This window comes from Mustelus asterias, chromosome 18, assembly GCF_964213995.1.
Source record: "Mustelus asterias chromosome 18, sMusAst1.hap1.1, whole genome shotgun sequence".
NCBI classification, from domain to species: Eukaryota; Metazoa; Chordata; class Chondrichthyes; order Carcharhiniformes; family Triakidae; genus Mustelus; species Mustelus asterias.
The window spans coordinates 90497809-90516968 of record NC_135818.1 but is presented as its reverse complement, the minus strand read 5'-3'; the positions used below and the strand labels follow the sequence as shown (position 1 = coordinate 90516968).

Sequence of the window (19160 nt, the reverse complement as noted above, 5' to 3'; positions counted from 1 at the left end):
GCTGAATTGGTGTGAATTAATTAAGAGTCTTGATGGGAAGTGTGTGCTTTCTCATTGCAAAAAGTAACGTGATGTTCTGATTATGTTAAATGATGTTCTGGTGAAGGGCCTTGTGTGGTTGGAATTGTTCTGAAATTATCTATTAAAAATACAGGTTTTATATTTGAGGAATTATAAAATGGGCAATGTTGTTTTTCCACAATTCAGCGATGATTATCTGTGATCCATTTAAGGAACAAACTGAAGCAAGGAAAGATACCGATGAAATAATTCCGGAAAGGGCCAGCACACTACAGAGACAGCAAAAGTGTCTGTCGAACCTTCAAACCAAAGTTTGTCACAGAAAGGACCGACACCTCAGATTGACTCTAAAGGGTTAATGACAGATAACACTGAATGAAATGGTCTTGTCAGTTCTGAGATAGTACAATTATTAACCACCCTCTCAGTGTTGAGATACAGTATCCAGATGAAAAAAATCCAGCTATGTTTAAAAAAACAATAACAATCTCAAAATGATTGGAATAACGTAATCTGTGAATTGCGCTGAAGTCTTAGAAAGAACATTCAAGATCCAAAACCAAGAGGCTGATGATAAAGCTTGGAAAGAACTGAACTCTGAATGGGATCAGGAATAATTGAAAAATTAGAGATTGTGTAAAGAGCAGACCAAGCAAGAATATCAAATCTTTCTACTGGAGCACGTAAAGTATCTGAATGATATTCTTAAAGAGACTAATGAAGATTCTGTTTAAGGAAGGAATGAATTGTTAGTACAAAAAGAAACTATTTTTGAACTTATCTCAAAAAGAGAACTTAAAATATTTAACTCTGAAAACTGAACTCAATAGAATTACAACCACAGCTAATAAAGAGCTCAGTGATTTAACTGTTGACTAAGTTCATTCTTTGCGGTGTTAAAGAATGGGTGTTGGAAACGTAGGGGGCAGTTCTCCCATCGCGACCTGCAACTTCGGGTTGGGCTGGGAGATGTGCGTCGCCGGCCTTTTTCCGGGATTTGCGCATGCACCGGGAACGCACATCTCCCAGAGCCAAAGAATAGTCGCCGGTCAGACCACGCTGGAAACGGCAGGAAGACAGGTAAGTCATTTGAATCTTTTTTTAATGTAGTTTAAATATGTTTAGCATGCAATTATTGGGAATTTGCCAGTCCTGATTGAATCTCCCACCCCGCTAGGAGTACTTCATTCCGACAGGGTTTGGGGAGCTAGCGGGAGACTCCGCCAGAATTAAAGGGGGGGGCAATCGGGGCCCCCCCATGGGGTTGGGCTGCGGGGGGAGGGTGGTGCCCCCTGGGCATGGACACACTGGCAGTGCCAGCCTGTGCCCCCGACACTGCCCAAGGGGTGGGGCCTATTGTGGGCGGTGCCTGGGGCAATCGGTGGGGGTGGGGGGTCCCGTTGCCACTCTGCATGGGCTGGGCTGGAGGGAGGCCAGCGATCGGGACGGGCTGGGAGGGGGGAAAATCGCCACTGCTGGGTGTGGGGGGCTGGACATTGGGGCGCTCCAGGGCAGGGGGTGGTCAGGGCTGGCCCGGGAATTGTTGTGGGGGCTGTGATTGGGCCGTGGGAGAGGGAGGGGGGCGGTTGGAGGGGCAGCACTACGGGGGTTCCGGGCAAATGGGGAGTCTGACAGATCAGGGCCACTGCGCATGCACAGAGTTTCAGAACTATCAGACTCCAGTGCGAATAGGCCCTGCCCCCCTGGGTTTTTAATGAGATTCACGATTGGGACCTCTGTAATGCACAGAGTGGGGGAGATTCGGGTGTGAAGTTGAACTGAGAAAACAGTCGTGGTCTAGACCAGTTTTCCCACCAATTCAGCACTTTTGGGAGAATCACCCCCGTAGTTTCTATCATTCTATGATATTTAACTCCTTCTAATCCTTCTTTCACATGTACTTGCTTTTGTTTGGGTTAAATCCTTATAACTTTGCAAATACAATATATGTAATTGTGATAAAAATTTAAAAGTTTTCTGTACAGCATGTAATAAGCTATTTGTTGGGAGATTCATGAGGATAAGAACTTTTCAAATTTTCAAAGCCATTATAGAGAACTTTATTATGGTGACATTTTCTTTTTTCCAAGGGGGGATGTTAATAAATGTAAATTTTCCTGTCTCTCTGGGCTTTCCAGGCAGACATCGAGGATTATGAGACCTGAAATACCCTCAGAGTTTTGACACATGTTTGGAGGAGAATAGGCCACACATGTTCAACCAAATGTTTCGGATTCTTTAGCAGCTGTTGCTGAGATCACCAGGGCACCCAAGTGGTTGTGGTGGCAAGAAACCCAGCCATGAGCCCCATGGGGCCAGGTAAAGTTGACTGGATGTGCTGAGAGGAGAGGCTCCAGGCAGCAATGGTATTACTCTTAGCTGGCTGTGTATAGCTGGGACTCAAGAACTGTTTGATAGCTTTGTGCAGTTAGAGATCAGGACAAATCCCATGGAGCAATGCGCTGGAAGACCACAGGCTTCATGCTGCTAGGGATCAGATGAAGCCTTGGGAGCCATTAATGTCTTGTTGGAGCTGGAGAGATTGGAGTTCAGCGAAATCCAGAGGCAGCACCAGCAGTGAAGCTAGCAGTCTGCTAAAGAGCTGAAATAGTGCCAGTAATTAGTTACTGGAGATCCTGTGGAACGCAATCTCAGAAGAAATTGAACCATCAGGAGGTTAGCAGTCATTCAGGCAATCCAATTCAGAGCGACTTTAGAAGGAATTCAGAGGCAAGAAATTCAAACGTGAAGACTGAAACCTGGAGACAGAGTTTGAACAGGATTTTGTGACTCTCAGTGTCCCTGGCATCTGGGTGGGCTGCTGAGAAATCTATAGAATTTGTCTTGGTGCTTCTGCCATTTACTACAAAGTTTGAGGTGTTCCATCAGAGTTTGTTAATTCATATTTATCTCATATTAATTCTGATTGTTAAAGTATAAGACAGATATTGTAAATACTTACTTTTCTGAATTTGTATTGTAAAGTTGATTTTGTTTGTTTAAAACTGTGGAATCTTGTGATTTTATTCTTAGTAATTACCTGGGATTTCAAACCTTGTTTCCTTTTAACAAAGTCACTGTTCCCAAATTAAATTGGAACAAGTTACTGAAGTGGAAGTTAAGATCAGTTTCCTCAAACTTGTCAGCTGCTGAAATTACTCTGACTATTTATTCTTTGACTGTTACTCTGGACTATTCCAACGCGCTCCTATATTCTGCCTTCCAGAAACTTGAGGTAATCCAAATTTCTGCTGTCTGTGTCTTACCTCGCAGGAAGTCCCATTCATCCATCACACCTTTCCTTGCTGATCTACATTGGCTCCCAGTTAAGCGCTCCTTAATTTTAAAATTCTCTTTCTTGTTTCCAGATCCTTCCCTGGTCTCTCCCTACCATATTTCTACCCAAAACCCTCCATGATATCCTAGTCTCTTGTGAACTCCTGAGTTTAATCACTCTATCCTTGGTGGCCATATCTTTAGTATTCTAGGACCCAAACTCTGAAATTTCCTCCCCAACACCTCTCTACATATTATCCTCTTTTAAAGCACTCCTTGAAATCTCTGGTCATCTTCCCAAGTATTCCCCTATGGGGCTCAGTGTCAGATCTTGGTTGATAATACTCCTGAATCACCTTGGGAATGCATAAGTGCAACTTGTTGCTACTATTTCTGTACCAAGTAATCTATAAACCCTGGAGGTGCACGTGATCATGCCTGAGGATGAGTCAGTGCTATGTGTCTGTAGCTAGGACTCTGCATATTGAGGAGGACTGAATTTTTAAAATTGTATTGTGTCCCTCAAAATTCCAGCCTCCATTAAACTGCACTCTCTGACACAGCACTGATTGGCAGTGGAACATGAGCTACATTGCAGCCAGAATTTTCCCGTGGTGAGTGGGGAGCAATTTCCATAAGTTGCGCAGGAGGGAAGAGCGAGAAAAGAGAAGGTCCTTGCCTTCAGTATAGTTTGAGTAACCGGCTGCCGCCCTCTGCGAATCTCATTGGCTTCTTTTTCTATGAAACAGGCCGGCACCTTCTTGACCAGTATCCCAGCACTCTCAGCATCTTGGAACTCTACCTGCACCCCAGCAGCCTCCAGCTGCTTCCAGTACAAACTGTTGAGAATACACAGAAAATATTAATCAGAAATTTGTTTGGGTGACCACAGCTGGTTCCTGTTTACTAATAGCATCACCCACACTGCAGCCCGACACAAACTCAACGTAGGGGAAGGGAGTGATGCGCCTCTGCTCTGCTCCTAAGCAAACTGTCTCATGCTGAGACTTTCATATTTCATCATTCTCTCACTTACCGTAAAAGCCTGGCTTCATCCTGCGTGCAACTGATCTCCATCGGTGGGCACACTGTAGAGGTACACAGCTTCCTATCACCAGTGGCCTCTGGCACCAACTCATAGCAATCTGCAGACACAAATTGACAGAACAATGAGTGATCAGGCAGCTCACATAACAACAACATTAACTTATATTTATATAGCACCTTTATTGGAATGAAACATCCCAAGGTGCTGCACAGGTTATAAAACCAAATCACATAGGGAAAAATTAGGTCAGGTGACCAAAGCTTGGTCACATAGGAAGGTTTTAATGAATGTCTTAAAGGAGGAATGTGAAGAAGAGAGGCTCAGAGATGTGGAGGTTGGAAATTCCAGAACTTTGCAGCTAGGCAACTGAACAAAGGGCCACCAATTGACTACAATTGGAAATATACAAGAGGCCAAAATTGGAGGAGTCAGTTAAGATGGAGAGCTGTGAGTATGGGAAGGTACAGTAAGAGTTTTAACAACACCAGGTTGAAGTCCAACAGGTTTATTTGGTAGCAAATGCCATTAGCTTTCGGAGCGCTGCTCCTTCGTCAGACGGAGTGGATATCTGCTCTCAAACAGGGCATACAGAGACACAAAATCAAGTTACAGAATACTGATTAGAATGCGAATCCCGACAACCAACCAGGTCTTAAAGATACAGACAATGTGAGTGGAGGGAGCATAAAGCACAGGTTAAAGAGATGTGTATTGTCTCCAGACAGGACAGCTAGTGAGATTGTGCAAGTCCAGGAGGCAAGCTGTGGGGGTTACTGATAGTGTGACATAAACCCAACATCCCGGTTTAGGCCGTCCTCATGTGTGCGGAACTTGGCTATCAGTTTCTGCTCAGCGACTCTGCGCTGTCGTGTGTTGTGAAGGCCGCCTTGGAGAACGCTTACCCGAAGATCAGAGGCTGAATGCCCATGACTGCCGAAGTGCTCCCCCACAGGAAGAGAACAGTCTTGCCTGGTGATAGTCGAGCGGTGTTCATTCATCCGTTGCCGTAGCGTCTGCATGGTTTTCCCAATGTACCATGCCTCGGGACATCCTTTCCTGCAGCGTATCAGGTAGACAATGTTGGCCGAGTTGCAAGAGTATGTACCGTGTACCTGGTGGATGGTGTTCTCACGTGAGATGATGGCATCCGTGTCGATGATCCGGCACGTCTTGCAGAGGTTGCTGTGGCAGGGTTGTGTGGTGTCGTGGTCACTGTTCTCCTGAAGGCTGGGTAGTTTGCTGCGGACAATGGTCTGTTTGAGGTTGTGCGGTTGTTTGAAGGCAAGAAGTGGGGGTGTGGGGATGGCCTTGGCGAGATGTTCGTCTTCATCAATGACATGTTGAAGGCTCCGGAGGAGATGCCGTAGCTTCTCCGCTCCGGGGAAGTACTGGACGACGAAGGGTCCTCTATCCACCATGTCCCGTATTTGTCTTCTGAGGAGGTCGGTGCGGCTTTTCGCTGTGGCGCGTCGTAACTGTCGATCGATGAGTCGAGCGCCATATCCTGTTCTTATGAGGGTTTCTTTCAGCGTCTGGAGGTGTCTGTTGCGATCCTCCTCATCTGAGCAGATCCTGTGTATACGGAGGACTTGTCCGTAGGGATGGCTTCTTTAACATGTTTAGGGTGGAAGCTGGAGAAGTGGAGCATCGTGAGGTTATCCGTGGGCTTGCGGTATAGTGAGGTGCTGAGGTGACCATCCTTAATGGAGATGCGTGTGTCCAAGAATGCAACCGATTCCAGAGAGTAGTCCATGGTGAGTCTGATGGTGGGATGGAACTTGTTGATGTCATCATATAGTTGTTTCAGTGATTGTTCACCATGAGTCCAAAGGAAGAAAATGTCATCGATGTATCTAATGTATAGCATCGGTTGAAGGTCCCGTGCGGTGAAGAAGTCTTGTTCGAACCTGTGCATGAAGATGTTGGCATATTGAGGTGCGAATTTGGTCCCCATGGCTGTTCCTGGATGAAGAACTGGTTGTTGAAGGTGAAGACATTGTGGTCCAGGATGAAGCGGATGAGTTGTAAAATTGCATCTGGAAACTGGCAGTTGTCGGCGTTGAGTACTGAGGCTGTTGCAGCAATGCCATCGTCGTGGGGGATGCTGGTGTGGAGTGCCGAGACATCCATTGTGACGAGGAGTGCTCCTGGTTCAACTGCTCCATGTGTGCTGAGTTTCTGTAGGAAGTCTGTAGTGTCGCGACAAAAGCTGGGGGTTCTTTGTACAATGGGTTTCAGGATGCCCTCGACATAGCCAGAGAGGTTCTCGCACAGGGTCCCAATGCCCGATACAGTGGGACGGCTGGGTGTGTTTGCCTTGTGTATCTTCAGGAGGCAGTAGAGATCTCCAACACGGGGAGTACATGGGATGAGAGCATGGTTATGGCGCTCGACTCATCGATCGACAGTTCTGACGCGCCACAGCGAAATACCGCACCGACCTCCTCAAAAGACAAACACGGGACACAGTGGACAGAGTACCCTTCATCGTCCAGTACTTCCCCGGAGCGGAGAAGCTACGGCATCTCCTCCGGAGCCTTCAACATGTCATTGATGAAGACGAACATCTCGCCAAGACCATCCCCACTTCTTGCCTTCAAACAACCGCACAACCTCAAACAGACCATTGTCCGCAGCAAACTACCCAACCTTCAGGAGAACAGTGACCACGACACCACACAACCCTGCCACAGCAACCTCTGTAAGACGTGCCGGATCATCGACACGGATGCCATCATCTCACGTGAGAACACCATCCACCAGGTACACGGTACCTACTCTTGCAACTCGGCCAACGTTGTCTACCTTCATTTAGAAGGCTGAGGGGGGATCTTATAGAGACCTATAAGATAATGAAGGGGCTGGATAGGGTAGAGATGGAGAGATTCTTTCCACTTAGAAAGGAAACTAGAACTAGAGGGCACAGCCTCAAAATAAAGGGGGGTCGGTTTAGGACAGAGTTGAGGAGGAACTTCTTCTCTCAGAGGGTGGTGAATCTCTGGAATTCTCTGCCTACTGAAGTGGTGGAGGCTACCTCGTTGAATATGTTTAAATCACGGATAGATGGATTCCTGATCGGTAAGGGAATTAGGGGTTATAGGGATCAGGCGGGTAAGTGGAACTGATCCACTTCAGATCAGCCATGATCTTGTTGAATGGCAGGGCAGGCTCGAGGGGCTAGATGGCCTACTTCTGTTCCTATTCCTTATGTTCTTATGTTCTTACCTGATACGCTGCAGGAAAGGATGTCCCGAGGCATGGTACATTGGGGAAACCATGCAGACGCTACGGCAACGGATGAATGAACACCACTCGACAATCACCAGGCAAGACTGTTCTCTTCCTGTGGGGGAGCACTTCAGCGGTCACGGACATTCAGCCTCTGATCTTCGGGTAAGTGTTCTCCAAGGCGACCTTCACGACACACGACAGCGCAGAGTCGCTGAGCAGAAACTGATAGCCAAGTTCCGCACACATGAGGACGGCTTAAACCGGAATCTTGGATTTATGTCACACTATCAGTAACCCCCACAGCTTGCCTCCTGGACTTGCAGAATCTCACTAGCTGTCCTGCCTGGAGACAATACACATCTCTTTAACCTGTGCTTTATGCTCCCTCCACTCACATTGTCTGTATCTTTAAGACCTGGTTGGTTGTCGGGATTCGCATTCTAATCAGTATTCTGTAACTTGATTTTGTGTCTCTGTATGCCCTGTTTGAGAGCAGATATCCACTCTGTCTGACGAAGGAGCAGCGCTCCGAAAGCTAATGGCATTTGCTACCAAATAAACCTGTTGGACTTTCTGGTGTTGTTAAAAGTCTTACTGTGTTTACCCCAGTCCAACGCCGGCATCTCCACATCATGACTACCATGGTATGGGAAGGTGACAGAGACACAGAAGGATATGAAAACAAGGACAAGAATTTTAAAATCAAAACACTGCTTGACCTGGAGCCTGTGTAGGTTAGCGAGCAGAGAGATGATAGGTGAATGCAACTTTCTACAAGTTAAAACATAGGTAGCAGAGTTTGATAACCTCAGGGTTACAGAGGGTAGAACATGGGAAAGCAGTGTGATGTTAGTGTGCCTTTAAGACGTTTCCTTTGAAAAACATGCTCTCTGTAGCAAAGCCTTAGGTGATGTATTTGTGGGAGGAGAAACAAACTGTGTGCAGGTCAGGTGACAAGGGTTGTTTTTAGTTTCAGTTCTGGGAGGCAGTCTTAGAATAAAGCTGGAAAAGAAGTCTCTCTCTCTGTTTTGCTTTGAAAATGTTACCAGTTAGCTGAAAGAAAGGCTTGTTGCCACGCTGCAGTAATTAATCTGTGTTTTGGGGAGCTGATATGATTGTAGGCTGCTCTGAATCTTCAAGATCATTTAAAATCAGCATTCAACGCAGGGAACTGGATTCCAGAATCATGTGAGCTTTGGCCTGTGCAGTGATAAATCTGTTTGAAGGATTTTGTTTATTGAATATTGGTTTTGATCGGAACATCATTAGATATATTCATTAAGGATTATACATTGGTGTGGTTGTTTTGTTTGTAATTGATGAAAGTTCTTGCTGATTTTCTTTCTATACATGTTAACTATATTCTTAAATAAACTTTGTTGGAATAAAGCTCCCTAGTGGAATCACTTGAATCATACCTGAAGTGAAACATCTTACGCTTATCCGAGCCAGCTTCAAAATGCAAAACTTATGATTCAGGCAGGCTTCATAAAACACTTTGGAGTTTCTAACCTGAACTGTAACAGCAGTCAGGAGTGCTTTGGAATAATCAAGTGTCAAGAATTTCTTTCAGGAAAACACAAGAGATTGTAATATTTTTCTCTTGGTAACATTCCGGTCATATTTTTGAACCATTAGCATATGCCAAATGGTAATTCAAGCAAGGGACAAAATGACTGTGTGAATGCAAATTGTGAATGTGATATGTTAATAAGCCTAACCACACTTCAAACAGATGTTTACCCAAGGTAGTTTAGTAAGGGTGGTTATAGAACAGAAACAAATTTGAATGAGTGTTGTGATTCAAAGGACAAGATATGCGAGGGGGTGAAAGAAGGATGTCCTTGGTAAAGTACGGATAAAGAAAGTTGACTTTCCTTTTAAATTCTGAAAGCTGAAGTAAAGAGATGAAGTCAGTCAATTCTGGGAGAGTGCAGTTCTAAGATGGGTGCAGAGGGATATGGGCCAAACGCGGGCAACTGGGACTAGCTTAATGGTAAAAACTGGGTGGCATGGACAAGTTGGGCTGAAGGGCCTGTTTCCATGCTGTAAACCTCTGACTCTATGAAACTTGGTGAGATAATGAGAGGTCAAAGGGAATGAAAGTATGTAAGAATAAACTGAAAACATATAAATGTAGCTGCTTCAGATCTCCACTAATAGCAGGAATAGTTGATTAACTCCCAGCAAGCAGTGTGTGAAGGAAGTCAGATCAGAAAAACAAACTGCTGGGAAACCCCACACCCCAAACCGTGTGGCAAAAGTGACCGGACTTTTATAGACTTTAAAATCTAAAAGGTGTTGTTGAACCAACTGGGGAAGGTTAGCTCTTAAGACAGTTCAATTAAGAATGTTTGGAAATGTTTACAGTATTGGTATTGTGTGAAGTCAATGTCTTATTTAAGTGTACATCTATCTGTGTTTATTGTATTTCTTAATCAACATTTACTTTGCTATAAAATCCTCACAAGTACTTGGGGTCACAATTTCTGGATTTCAAAACCTCTCCTCATACCATACAAACATATCCATCTAAAGCATAAGTGCTGCTCCATTCAACTTCCTCACCAGAAATCAGCTGTTCCAGTCTCACTCGCTCATGGGCTGCGTGCTGATCAACCAAAACCAGCAGATTACCCCCTGCAACACAAATCTACAGTTAGACACAAATAGACCAGATCCCAACACCACACCCCCAACACACACATCAAACACATCCCCCCCAACACCAAACTGTCCCCACACATCCCCCAACACCAAATTGTTCCCCCCCACCAAACTGTCACCACACCTCAAACACATCCCCCCCCAACACCAAACTGTCCCCACACCACACACACCCAATTCCCCCCCAACATCAAACTATCCCCACATCAAACTGTCCCCACACCACACAACCCCCCACACACACCCCCAACACCAAACTGTCCCCACACCACACAACCCCCCACACACCCCCCCAACACCAAACTGTCCCCACACCACACCGCCCCCCCAAAACCAAACTGTCCCCACACCACACACCCCCACACACCCCCCCCAACACCAAACTGTCCCCACACCACACAACCCGCCACACATCCCCCCCAACACCAGACTGTTCCCTCACCACACCGCCCCACCCCAAAACCAAACTGTCCCCACACCACACACACCCAATTCCCCCCCAACATCAAACTATCCCCACACCACACACCCCCCACACATCCCCCCCAACACCAAACTGTCCCCACACCACACACACCCAATTCCCCCCCAACATCAAACTATCCCCACACCACACCCCCCCCACACCAAACTATCCTCACACCACACAACCCCCCACACATCCCCCCCCCCCCCAACACCAGACTGTTCCCTCACCACACCGCCCCCCCCCCCAACACCAAACTGTCCCCACACCAAACAACCCCCACCCCGTCCGGAATTCAATTGCTGAATGCAGACAGTACACACAAGCTGTCACTTTTCCATCACGCAGGCTCACTCACCTGCTGTGGCCTCTTTGTTAGCTCTTGTATTTATCAAACAGGCAATGAACTTATTGTCTACCTGGTTAAGTACCTGAAACACAGCATGATAACAGAGCTACAATGGAACAAATCTCAAAATCTAAAGATATTTTATTGTTCCACTCACCCAGAATGCCACCTGTGTGCTGCTGTCAGCTTCTCACCTGCATTGAGCCAATCATGTCTTTGGTGAAGCGGTAAGGATACAGAATGTTGTGAATCTTCACTGCTAAAGTGCCAGCCTGCTCATTGCTAACATTGACAGCAACCTAGAAGACCAACATCACACAACAGACACATGTTAAAAGTGCTTTCCATACCCAATACAATCAAACACAGCAACCATTCACTATCCCCGTATCTGACCCAACCATTCACTATCCCAGTCCATGACCCAACCATTCACTATCCCAGTATCTGACCCAACCATTCACTATCCCAGTATCTGACCCAACCATTCACTATCCCAGTATCTGACCCAACCATTCACTATCCCAGTATCTGTCCCAACCATTCACTATCCCAGTATCTGACCCAACCATTCACTATCCCAGTCCATGACCCAACCATTCACTATCCCAGTCCATGACCCAACCATTCACTATCCCCGTATCTGACCCAACCATTCACTATCCCAGTCCATGACCCAACCATTCACTATCCCAGTCCATGACCCAACCATTCCCTACCCCAGTATCTGACCCAACCATTCACAATCCCAGTATCTGAGCCAACCATTCCCGACCCCAGCATCTGATCCAACAGTGTATAAAATTATGCAGATAGGGACAGGACATGGAAGGATTCAAAAATACGGATGAGTATTTTAAAATTGAATACTAGAGTGACAGTCAATGTACCCCAGCAAGCTCAGGGGTAATGGGTGACAAGGACCTGGTGCAGGTTCAGATAATGGAAGAAACAGCCCAAAGGTGGCAGATCCTACCTCTGGAGGGCGCCGAAAGACCGGATTCATCCACTCTTGAAACAATGAACGCAATGAATCACTCGTTCCCACCTCAGCACCTGTCCAAACAGAACAAACCAACACAGTCACTGTAAGTAAATGCCAAATGTGGGAAGGTACCTCACTCTTAGTTTGGGGTATCCTGGTCTGTGGGCAAAGCTGGTCAGAAGCCGATTTCATGTTGGACAAGTGTTGAGATGGGCAATGGGTGGGATCATGGACTTAGGGTTACCCAGGAAATGAGAAAGAAGAAAGTGAGAGTAGCAGGAGATTCTATCATCAGTGGAACTTTTGCAGTTCTCTCTCGAAGCTCCAACTCCTCAACTCCAATTCCATTCTCTCAAGGACTAATCCCAAGCAGATAGTGGAAATCCAGCTGCATCCTGAGCTGATAAAGCTCTACAATGCAAGTCCAAGCTCATGGTGCAGGACACCACCTTACTAAGCAGTGATCATGTACTAAAGTTTAATTAACATCAGACTTAGATTGTAAATTTCTCAAGCTGATAGCACAAAGGTGAAAAGTCCCACTGTTTTAAGTTGACGAGAGCAAACTGAAACTATTATGTACTAATGCCATCCTTAACTGAAGCCATAGAGTCATACAAAGAACAAAGAACAGTACAGCACAGGAAACAGGCCCTTCGGCCCTCCAAGCTTGTGCCGCTCATTGGTCCAACTAGACCATTCGTTTGTACCCCTCCATTTCCAGACTGCTCATGTGACTATCCAGGTAAGTCTTAAACGATGCTAGCGTGTCTGCCTCCACCACCCTACTTGGCAGCGCATTCCAGGCCCCCACCACCCTCTGTGTAAAAAACGTCCCTCTGATATCTGAGTTATACTTCACCCCTCTCACCTTGAGCCCGTGACCCCTCATGATCAACACCTCTGACCTGGGAAAAAGCTTCCCACTGTTCACCCTATCTATACCCTTCATAATTTTGTACACCTCTATTAGGTCTCCCCTCATTCTCCATCTTTCCAGGGAGAACAAGCCCAGTTTACCCAATCTCTCCTCATAGCTAAGACCTTCCATACCAGGCAACATCCTGGTAAACCTTCTCTGCACTCTCTCTAAAGCCTCCACGTCCTTCTGGTAGTGCGGCGACCAGAACTGGACGCAGTACTCCAAATGTGGCCTAACCAGTGTTCTATACAGCTGCAACATCAGACTTCAGCTTTTATACTCTATACCCCGTCCTATAAAGGCAAGCATACCATATGCCTTCTTCACCACCTTCTCCACCTGTGCTGCCACCTTCAAGGATTTGTGGACTTGCACACCTAGGTCCCTCTGTGTTTCTATACTCTTTATGGCTCTACCATTTATTGTATAACTCCCCCCTACATTAGTTCTTCCAAAATGCATCACTTCGCATTTATCTGGATTAAATTCCATCTGCCATTTCTCCACCCAATTTTCCAGCCTATCTATATCCTGCTGTATTGTCCGACAATGTTAATCGCTATCCGGAAGTCCAGCCATCTTTGTGTCATCCGCAAACTTGCTGATAACACCAGTTACACCTTCTTCCAAATCATTTATATATATCACAAATAGCAGAGGTCCCAGTACAGAGCCCTGCGGAACACCACTGGTCACAGACCTCCAGCCGGAAAAAGATCCTTCGACTGTTAGCCTCTGTCTCCTGTGGCCAAGCCAGTTCTCCACCCATCTAGCCACTTCTCCTTGTATCCCATGAGCCTTAACCTTCTTAACCAACCTGCCATGAGGGACTTTGTCAAATGCCTTACTGAAATCCATATAGACGACATCCACAGCCCTTCTTTCGTCAACTGTTTTTGTCACTTCCTCAAAAAACTCCACCAAATTTGTAAGGCACGACCTCCCTCTTACAAAACCATGCTGTCTGTCACTAATGAGATTGTTCCATTCTAAATGCACATACATCCTGTCTCTAAGAATCCTCTCCAACAACTTCCCTACCACGGACGTCAAGCTCACCGACCTATAATTTCCCGGGTTATCCCTGCTACCCTTCTTAAATAACGATACCACATTCGCTATCCTCCAATACAGCACAGTATCAGGCCCTTCGGCCCACCAATTCCATGCCAACCATCAAATACTAATCTATACTAATCCCATTTACCAGCACTTGGTCTATAGCCTACTATGTCTTAATGATTGAAGCACTCATCCAGATGTTTCTTGAATGTCGTGAGAGTACCTGCCTCCACCACCCGCTCAGGCAACGCGTTCCATATTCTTCTGGGTGAAAACATTTTTCTTCAGATCCAATCTAAATCTCAAATCTATGCCCTTTGGCCTTAGACACCTCTGCCATGGGAAAAGATTCTTACGATTTACCCTATCTATGTCTCTCATAATTTTGCATACCTCTATCAGAAGCAGGGAAAACAAACCCAGCCTATCCAGTCAATTCTCATAGGAGGAGATGTGAAAACCACATCAACTGTGTTACCCTCAGCAATACATCTTTTCAAAAAACTCAATTAGTTAGACAGGATCTCCCACCAACAAATCCGTGCTGACTATCCCTGATCAATCCCAGCCTTTCCAAGTATTAATTAATCCTTTCCCTCAGAATTTTTTCCAATAATTTCCCGACCATTTACGTTAGACTAATTGGCCTATAATTAACTGGCTTATCCCTGCTGCCCTTCTTGAATAAAGATACCAAATTAGCTCCAGTGATCCAGTACTTCACCTGTGGCCCGTGAAGATTTAAATATCTCCGTCAGGGCCCCTGCAATCTCCTCCCTTGCCTCCCATAGCAGCCTGGGATACATCTCATCAGGCCCTGGGGATTTATGCACCTTTATGTTCATCTAATACCTTCTCATTAATCTTTACGTGTTCTGGAATCTCCAGTTACAATGTCTTTCTCCTCAGTGAATACAGATGAGAGATATTCTTTTAAGACGTCCTCTGGCTCCACATACAGATTGCCCCTTTGGACTCTAATGGCCTCACTCTTTCCCTGGTCAGCCTCTTGCTCTTAATATACTTATAAAATGCCTTGGGATTATTCTTAATCTTATCTGCCAGTGATATTCCGTGGTCCTTCTTTGCCCTCCTAATTTCATTTTTAAACTAAATTAAACCAAATTTGTCTCTACCACTGATTCCCTCACCGGCTCGGTCTTTCTGCCTCTCTTCACGTGGCCGTGGTAGGAAAGGGATTAGGCTATGGTTGCGGAATGGGTAACACTGGTACTGAAAGCCTGTAGAGAAAGCAAAGAGCCAATTTACACTCCATATATACAACTGGAGACCAATCAGAACCTCTCTTTAAACGATGGGGGTAAAGGCCATATCTTTGTGTGTGGAAATCAATTGAACGGTGAGTGAATTAGTCATCTTCATTCTCTAGCTTCAATGATTGAATATACTCAAATCGATCACCAGAACTAACCCAATTAAAGCACCATGAGACCTGAACAGCAACCTTCAGCAATGGTACCTTGCTCTGAGTCAGGATAGCGGATTACCAATGGCCTCAGATGAATCCTTGACAGGCTCCAGATGTATACTAGTGTGACTGCATGAATAAAAACAACATAAAGGCTGTCTCTCCGAGCTGGACAATTGACTAACTGTACTGGAGGAAGCTGGTGTGACCCATCATGCCAAATGCAGGTAATTTATTAAAAAGCTGGGGTGGAGGGACTGAGGCTTACAGAGGTTGCCATTCAAAACTTTGGCAAAGGTAGAGCTGGTGATTAGAATAGGTGTGTGACAAACGTTCAAGAGTCTTAAAGAAGGAAAGCTGGGTCGAGAGGTGGAGGTGTAAGGGAAGGAATTCGGGAATTTAGGCCTTGGCAACTGAATGCAAGTCTACCCATGGTGGAGTAATTAAATTTGAGATTTACCAGCACCAGAGCAGCACAGATATCTTGGAGGGTAACGAGGCTGGAGGAGATCAGAGAGGTAGGGAGAGGCAAGGCCATGGAAGGATTTGAAAATTAAGAACAAAGAACAGTACAGCACAGGAACAAGCCCTTCGGCCCTCCAAGCCTGTGCCAATCATGATGCCCGAACTAAACTAAAAAAAACCCTCCTGCCCTTGCTCAGTCCGTATCCCTCTATTCCCTCCCTATTCATGTACCCATCCAGATGCCTCTTAAATGTTGCTAATGTGCCTGCTTCCACCACCTCCTCTGGCAGCGCGTTCCAGCATCCACCACTCTGTGTGAAAAACGTCCCTCACATATCTCCCTTAAACTTTCCTCCTCTCACCTTGTGCCTGTGTCCCCTTGTAATTGACACTTCTATCCTTGGAAAAAGCCTCTGACTATCCACCCTGTCTATGCTTCTCATAATTTTGTAGACCTCTATCAGGTCTCCCCTCAGCCTCCGTCTTTCCAGTGAAAACAATCCTAGTTTATTCAATCCCTCCTCATAACCAACACCCTCGAGACCAGGCAACATCCTGGTGAACCTTCTTCACACTCTCTCCAAAGCTTCCACGTTCTATTGGTAGTGTGGTGACCAGAACTACACGCAATACTCCAAATGCAGCCTAACCAAGATTTTATAAAGCTGCAGCATGACTACCCAACTCTTGTACTCAATGCCCCGGCTGACAAAGGCAAGCATGCCATATGTCTTCTTAATCACCTTGGCCACGTGTTGCCACTTTTAGGGAACTGTGGACCTGCACGCCCAAATCCCTCTGGATGTTACTGTTCCTAAGAGTTCTGCCATTTACATAGAAACTAGAAGCAGGAGTAGGCCATTCGGCCCTTCAAACCTGCTCCGCCATTCATTTTCATCATGGCTGATCATCAAATTCAATATCCTGATCCCCCCTTCCCCCCATATCCCTTGAACCCTTTAGCCCCATGAGCGAAATCTAATTTCTTCTTGAAATCAGACAATATTTTGGCCTCAACTACTTTCTGTGGTAGTGAATTCCACACATTCACCACCCTCTGGGTTCAGTTCTAAAAGGTTTACCCCTTATCCTCAAATTATGAACCCTAGTTCTGGACTCCCCCACCATTGTCAACATTCTTTCTGAATCTGCCATGTCTAACCCTGATAGAATTTTATAAGTTTCTATGAGATCCCCTCTCACTCTTCTAAACTCCAGTGAATATAATCCTAACTGACTTAGTCTCCCCTCATATGACAGGCCTGCCAGCCCAGGAATCAGCCTGGTAATCCTTCGCTGTACTCCCTCTATTCTAGCAAGGACATCCTTCCTCAGATAAGGACACCAAAACTGCACACAATACTCCTGGTATGACCTCACCAACACCCTATACAATTGCAGTAAAACATCCCTATCCCTAATCTCAAATCCTCTAGCTATGAAGGCCAATATACCATTTGCCTTCTTTATTGCCTGCTGTACCTGCACGCTTACTTTCAGCAGATGCACGAGGATTCCAAGATCTCGCTGAGTATCCACCTCTCTCAATTTACACCCATTCAAACAATAATCTGTCTTCCTATTATTGCTACCAAAGTGGATAACCTCACATTTATCCATATTATACTGCATCTGTGTTTTCTATGTTTCTACATTTCCAGTCCTACCAGGGAGGAAGCTGTGCTGGATCTGGTCCTAAGAAATGGTGTGGACATGCCGGTGTTTGACCGGGGTAAGCACAGTAAGAAGTCTCACAACACCAGGTTAAAGTCCAACAGGTTTATTTGGCAGCACTAGCTTTCAGAGTCTCGCTCCTTCATCAGGTGTACCTTTAAGACTTGATTACCTGTAAAGACTCGCATTCCAACCAGTATCTTGTAAATTGAGTTTGTGTCTGTATATGCCCTGTTTATGAACACAAGTCCTCACTCACCTGATGAAGGAGCGAGACTCCGAAAGCTTGTGCTGCCAAATAATCCTGTTGGACTTTAACCTGGTGTTGAGAGACTTCTTACTGTCCTAAGAAATGAAGCAGGCTCGGTGAAGAATGTCAGAGTGGGGGAGCAGTTGGGAAATAGCGATCACAATATAATATGGTTCAATATTAAATTGGAAAAGGATAAAAACCAGTCACAGATTAAGATACCAGACTGGAAAAGGGCAAATTTTAAGAGTCTAAAAGTTGAACTGGAGTAGGTTGATTGGAAACGCATAATGTTTTATCCTTAAAATTCTGAAGGGGGTGGGTGAACAGCCAGAGGTTATGCCCAATGTCGGTATCAAGGACATAGGTAAAAAGAGGGATGAGATCGTGAAAGCTCAATTTTGGGAGTTGGGAAGTAACTTAGAACAAAGAACAAAGAACAGTACAGCACAGGAAACAGGCCCTTCGGCCCTCCAAGCCTGTGCCGCTCCTTGGTCCAACTAGACCAATCATTTGTATCCCTCCATTCCCAGGCTGCTCATGTGACTATCCAGGTAAGTCTTAAACGATGTCAGCGTGCCTGCCTCCACCACCCTACTTGGCAGCGCAGGACCTCAAAGTAGTCATCTCAGGATTACTGGCGAGATCAGGAATAGAGTGGACCGGATGAATGCGTAACTGGAGAGATGGTGTAGGAAGGGGTGATTTAGATTCATGAGGCATTGGAACCGATTCTGGGGAAGATGGGGCCTGTACAAGCTGGCTGGATTACTTCCCAGCAGGACCAGGGCCAATATCCTTGCAGGGGAATTCACTAGTACTGTGGGGAGAGTTTAAACAAGAGTGCTCAGGGTTTGGGAAGCTGAGCAGGGAGACACAAGAGAGAAAAACAAAGACAGAAACGAAAGATAGAAAAATAAAAAGTAAAGTGGAAGGCAGAGGAAACCAGGGCTGGCAGCAAATAGACCCATAATACAAAATAGGGTGTGTAAAATGTTAAAAAGACAAACCGAAAGGTATTGTATCTGAACCTATGGAGCATTCGCAATAAGGTAGATAAATTAACAGCATAAGTAGTTATCGATACAATATAATTGTGATTATGGAGACATGGCTCCAGGATGACTAAGGCTAGGAACTAATTTTCCAAGTGTACTTGATATTTATGAAGGACAGTCAAAAAGGAAAAGGAGGTAGGGTAGTGTTGTTAGTAAAGACTGAAATATGTCTAATAGTGAGAATCTTTTTAAAATTTATTCGTGGGACATCGGCATTGCTAGTTGGCCAGCATTTGCTGCCCATCCCTAGTTGCCCT

General features: G+C 45.6%; 1 protein-coding gene across 4 annotated transcripts in view; it reads right to left on the bottom strand.

Moving 5' to 3' along the window:
• The window catches only part of mlh3 (mutL homolog 3 (E. coli)), a 59081-nt gene that overhangs the window by 24569 nt on the left and 15352 nt on the right, over positions 1-19160 (bottom strand). For 2 of the 4 annotated variants that reach the window (XM_078234566.1, XM_078234568.1), the window contains exons 2-8: positions 15179-15268; positions 12035-12114; positions 11253-11357; positions 11068-11140; positions 10145-10216; positions 4334-4442; positions 3977-4136 (exon numbers count right to left, since the gene is read on the bottom strand). In XM_078234566.1, coding sequence (XP_078090692.1) covers positions 3977-4136; positions 4334-4442; positions 10145-10216; positions 11068-11140; positions 11253-11357; positions 12035-12114; positions 15179-15268 — 689 coding nt within the window. The remainder of the gene's footprint in view (positions 1-3976; positions 4137-4333; positions 4443-10144; positions 10217-11067; positions 11141-11252; positions 11358-12034; positions 12115-15178; positions 15269-19160) is intronic. The other 2 variants (XM_078234567.1, XM_078234569.1) reach the window with 1 other exon arrangement.